This window comes from Morus notabilis, unplaced genomic scaffold (genome assembly GCF_000414095.1).
Source record: "Morus notabilis unplaced genomic scaffold, ASM41409v2 Scaffold156, whole genome shotgun sequence".
Taxonomy (NCBI): domain Eukaryota; kingdom Viridiplantae; phylum Streptophyta; class Magnoliopsida; order Rosales; family Moraceae; genus Morus; species Morus notabilis.
The window spans coordinates 873011-878490 of record NW_010361538.1 but is presented as its reverse complement, the minus strand read 5'-3'; the positions used below and the strand labels follow the sequence as shown (position 1 = coordinate 878490).

Genomic DNA, 5480 nt, shown 5'->3' with positions numbered 1-5480 from the left:
TTTTTTTATCCTATTTAAGAAACTTTAAAAGAAAATACCATTATAATAAAACAGTTTCTACAATACCATATAAAAGGTAACAATTTAATAAAAACTTTATAGACATTGGTGGTGGTGGTTCTTTGTTTTTTTATTTAAAAAAAATGATCAAATTCAATGGAAGGCCTCCTCTTGCGCCACGTGGAGGGAACAACTTTTAGTTAGTTTTTTTTTTTTTTTTTTTTTTAACCGCAGAGGATTTAATTAATCCCATCATTACCTTTTTGTAGTTACTCTCTTTCCTTTGCCAAAACAACATCAACAACAAAAAAAACTAAACGACCTCTGTCATCTCATCTCATATCCAACACTTTTTTCTCATGTTTTTTCTCCTATTTTTTAAAAAAATTAAAATTAAAATAAAAGTCACGTGCTTTTAAGTGCACGAGGGCAAACACGTCATTTTGCAAGCACAACAACAAAACTCCCTCTCACACTCACCGAAACTGCTCTCTACCTGTTCTTCCTCCTAACTCTCTCTCTCTCTCTCTCTCTCACACACAAGAAAAAGTGCAAAAATAATTAAAAAATGAATTTAATATTTTAATATTTAATACTTAATTAGTTTCTGTAATTTTAGAATTAGGCCACGTTTGGCGCGTAATAAAACTAACAGACTTTCCCAAGACCAATAAAATTAATAAATAACAGACAATAAAAAAAAATCAATAAAAAAGAAAAAAAAGGGAAACTTTTTCTCTCTCTCTCTCTCTCTCTTCTCTCAGGGTTACGTAATGGAAAAAACAAAAGCCCTTTGAAAACTGATAGGGAGAGAAAGAGAAGCAAAAGCCAAAAGCTCCAAAAACAGAGACTGTCTGTGACTGAGAGCGAGGAAGAAGAAGAAGAGGAGAGAGAAAGTTAGAGAGAGAGAGAGAGAGAGTTAAACGAAGGCAATCTAATAGTTTTTCTTTTTTTCCTTTTCTATTTTCGGGGGAGTGAGAGGAGTGTTTGTTTCTCGAGTAAATTCTCTCTCCTCTCTCTCTCTCTCTCTACTTTCTCCTTTTTAAGGCACTTCCATTTGATCAGAACCTCTCATTCCCCTGCACAGAGCACCATATTCTAGAACAATCCTAGATTACTGTACAATCAGCCATTCGCTGCTTCACTCTTTCTCTCTAGACTGTGTAATCCATCGTCCGTACAATGGAGCGGTACGGTCGGAGTACGACGGAAGGTTCTCCGTCCGATCCGCCGCCGGAGTGGACCGCCACCGGCGCCGAGCCAGGGCTCGAAGGTGAGCTCCATTTTCGCCCTACATTTCAATTCCGTCCCAATTTCGTCGCGATTCGAGGTTTCGAGAGGAATGCGATGAGGCATTTCGATTGTTTCCGAGCTAGGTTTGATCCCGATTTCTCTCTCTATTTCTAAATGCAGAGTCCGTTTGGCAGCTCGGCTTGGGTGGCGACGAGCCCTACCCGGAGAGACCCGACGAGGCCGATTGCATCTTCTACTTGAGGACTGGGTATTGTGGCTACGGCTCTCGGTGTCGGTTCAACCATCCTCGCGACCGCGGCGCGGTAATTCGATCGAATTTTCGTGTTTCTTTCGCTTCGAATTCGTTGAATTTGTGGGTTAATGGATGTGTTTTGATTGGCTCTTCGCGTGATCATTCGGTTTTCTCGGTCCAATTTTGTTTGATCTTGGAATTGCAAGTCTCAGAAAAATTGTGGTTTTTTGCATGTGGATTCAATTTTGGGATTTGCAGTGATTTCTCTGAACTTTGTTTCACAACACGTAAATTTTGTTGTTATATAGAACTTTTTTACTTGGATCTGTGTAGATACTATGCGATCGGATATTTTTGTATTGTCTTTTCTGTTAGTCAATTATGAAATATATATTTATATTTATATATATATATATACTTGTCAGGCTATGGGAGCTGCTAGAGCTGGTGGTGGTGAGTATCCAGAGCGAGTTGGTCAGCCTGTATGCCAGGTACTTTAATGGGGTTGTTAAAAATGATTTTGAATCTTGTGGGTTTTATGCTATAATGCCAAATGGCTGTTCTTTGGCAATGCACATTCTGTTGATTCAGCCAGACACTGCATTCAGATTTTTGTTTTTATTTGTAAGAATTTAGGTCAAGTCTATAAATTTTTTTTTTTTTTTTTAAAAATTTGGAGTTTAGTTTTTTTTTTTTTTTTTTTTTTTTTTTTTGTCTTTGATTTGATTGTGATTTGCTTTCTCAATTGGCAGTACTATATGAGGACAGGGACATGCAAATTTGGTGCGTCTTGTAAGTACCATCATCCTAGGCAGGGAGGAGGTTCTGTTGCCCCTGTTTCATTAAATTATTATGGATATCCGTTACGACAGGTATTTGTTTTTCCATATTTTTGTATGCATTTTTCCAATTTATTTCCTTATTAGAAACAGTGTTCCTTGGTGGCGGCATGCGATGAAATTGGCAATATCTTGATTTTATTATACTTTTTCCGAATAAAACAGGGTGAGAGAAAGAGTGTTCCTACTATGTGAAGACTGGACAGTGCAAGTTTGGTGCATCATGTAAATTTCATCATCCGCAGCTGGCTGGCATACAAATTCCAGTCCAATCACCTGCAGCTCCGGTTCCACCTGTGCCAGCGCCAGTTCCACCACCAGCATTGTATCCGCCGATGCAGTCTCCATCCGGTTCCTCATCACAACAGTATGGAGTAGTCGTTGCAAGGCCTCCTTTGGTGCAAGGCTCATATGTCCAAGGCCCTTATGGTCCCATGCTGATTTCCCCCGGCATGGTACCATTTCCAAGTTGGGGCGGTCCTTACATGGTCAGTAAAACTTCTTTTCTCGACTATTCATTTGAAGTTACATGTATTTTGATCTAGTGTTCAACCATGTTGTGCAGGCGCCTGTAAGCCCCTTACCCTCTCCTAGCAATCAACACCCTCTTGGTTCAGGGACAGTTTATGGGGTTACTCAACTGTCGCCTTCAGCACCTGCATATACTGGACAGTATCAACCTATGCCTTCTCCTTCTGGTCCTTCAATCAGCAGCCAGAAGGAAAACCCGTTTCCCGACAGACCTGGACAACCAGAATGCCAGTATTTCATGAGAACAGGGGATTGTAAATTTGGATCCTCATGTAGATACCATCATCCATATGATGTTACTGCACCGAAAACAACTGTCGTTCTTAGCCCTGCTGGTCTTCCAATTCGTCAAGTAAGCATTTATTAGAGCTTCTTAGTGTTTCTTTATACCACATTGAAAAGCTTATGCTTGACTAGGTATTATCCCTGTAAAATGTTAAGTACCTATATGGCGTGAGAAAATGTCTGGAAGGACTTGTTGAATATATTTGACATACAACAACAACAACAAGCCTTAATCCCATCTTTTTTGGAGTCGGCTATATGGATTTCACTTTTAAGTATCTACATGGTGTGAGAAAATGTCTGGAAGGACTTGTTGAATATATTTGACATAGCACACTTTAATATTAAACACTCGACATGGTTGCTGTTATCTTTCATCAAACATGTTAGCAATTCCGTCGAGGTATTTTTCACGTTCAATTATGATTTGATGAAGGAAGATCTATATTCCATGCATTTTCATGTTCATTCCCTTGTCATCTACCATAGTATCTAGTATAGAGTGCACGTGTGGTGTTCTTTTTGGCTGGTTGTTCTTGTTCCTCTTGCAAGGTAATTCAAAATATTCTTGTCCCCTGGCCTTAATATGTAAATTTCTATATTTAAGGTAAGCTAGCATATGCAAAAATTTGCCCGTCTTTTCTCCAGTCCCAATATTCTAGCCTTCTTGCATGCCTTGATGATGAAATTATTCAGGGTCCTGTTATTTCTTCATGCTTTGCCCTCTGCCCTTAATAGTTCACATCTGTCTTCTTGGTTGTTAAGACTCCAAATTCTTGTCTTTTGTTAACCAATATGCCGATTTCTTTGACTGGCAATCTATTTTTAAAAATGAGTACTTTTTGTTCCACGCCCCTTCCCCTTTTATGTTATCCAATTGTTTTTATTGGTAATGTGGCATGTTATCTGAAAATCAGGATGCTCCACTTTGCACTCACTACGCACAACAAGGAGTATGCAAGTTTGGGGCTGCATGCAAATTCAACCATCCAATGGGAACATTAAGTTATAGTCCATCGGCATCTTCTCTTTCCGATATGCCAGTCGCGCCCTACCCAGTTGGATCCTCTGTTGGTACACTAGCTCCATCATCCTCATCGTCAGACTTGCGTCCTGAACTGTATGTGGCATCCATTAAGGACACCACTTCATCAGCCAGAATGTCATCCACAATGAGCACCTCCAGTGGATCAGTTGGTTCAACATTCTCAAAGGGCGGTTCAGTCTCCCATTCAAGTCTCCAACAGTCTGCTCAGAACGCTGGCACTTCAGCTGGTGGCAATAGCAGCACCAGCACAGAGTCTCGAACTTCAAGCTAAGCGACACCAAGCAATTTCTCATTCTCCTTTTTCATCAAATTTCTCCAACCAAAGCATCATTTTTTTTTTTTGGGTGCAAGCCCTTAAACAGAGGCTTCATATCTCACTTATCACGGTTTCACAATTTAAGTCCTAGCATACAATCCAGCCCTGTGTTCATATAAATCTTTATATTTGGCCATTCCTTTCTTTTATCTTGAATAACCAATGGCCAACCCATCGAAAAGTTTAGCAAACCCCATATAGCCTCCCAAAATTGCTCATGAATAACCATGAAAATCTTGCAGTTCTGTTAGGCAAATCTGCATCCAGTTCTCCACTTTAAGAGTTTGTTGTGTTCATTATGCTCCTGTCTCTTTCAAAAATGAAAGACCAATTCCACGGTTCTCTTCCTTTTACACTGACCGTGTTTTCATATCTATCCTTTTCGATTTTTCCTTCAATCCAGAGCAAGCTTCCAATTCAACTTAGGGATTTGAAGTTCTTGTTTTCACAGTTTTTTTTTTTTTTTTTTTTTTGGGGTCCAAGGTCCATTCTGAAAAAAAAAAAAATGAAAAATGAAAAGAAAAACAGAAGTAATTCAGAGACCACAAGGAGGCATTAAAAAAAATGCTACTTTATATGTGATTAGATACATGGTATGTTGTGGCAACTGAAATGCTTGACCTGTTTATTGATAATTTTATTATGAAATACAAAATATATTAAGAAGTCTTGACTGTGCGACATTTTTCTTCTCCTCTTGTCTCCCCCGTTTATCAAGGGGATTGGTTTCGTTTATTTTCTGCTTGCTTTTTTTTTATTATTATTTTTTTTTTTTGTTCATCTCAAATACTAGTTAGATTTATGGAAGCAAATAAAGTCATGAAATTGATTATAGTTTGCATGAGATGATGGAGATAAATCTTCATTACTCTTGTTAAACAGCATGAAAAGCAAATAATAATGACTTTCATGATTGTGATCATTGCTCCATTCAAGCTGTTTCTTGGCATGACATTGGCCATTCAGAACTGGGTC

General features: G+C 38.7%; 1 protein-coding gene across 1 annotated transcript; it reads left to right on the top strand.

Moving 5' to 3' along the window:
* The first annotated feature begins 835 nt into the window (after nucleotides 1-835).
* Nucleotides 836-5181, top strand: LOC21406347 (zinc finger CCCH domain-containing protein 34). Its single transcript, XM_024166836.1, has 7 exons — nucleotides 836-1273; nucleotides 1414-1556; nucleotides 1912-1977; nucleotides 2239-2364; nucleotides 2499-2813; nucleotides 2891-3208; nucleotides 4059-5181. Exons 1-7 carry the CDS (start codon nucleotides 1183-1185, stop codon nucleotides 4458-4460), a joined length of 1461 nt encoding a protein of 486 aa, XP_024022604.1. The 5' UTR covers nucleotides 836-1182; the 3' UTR covers nucleotides 4461-5181.
* Nucleotides 5182-5480: the final 299 nt, after the last annotated feature.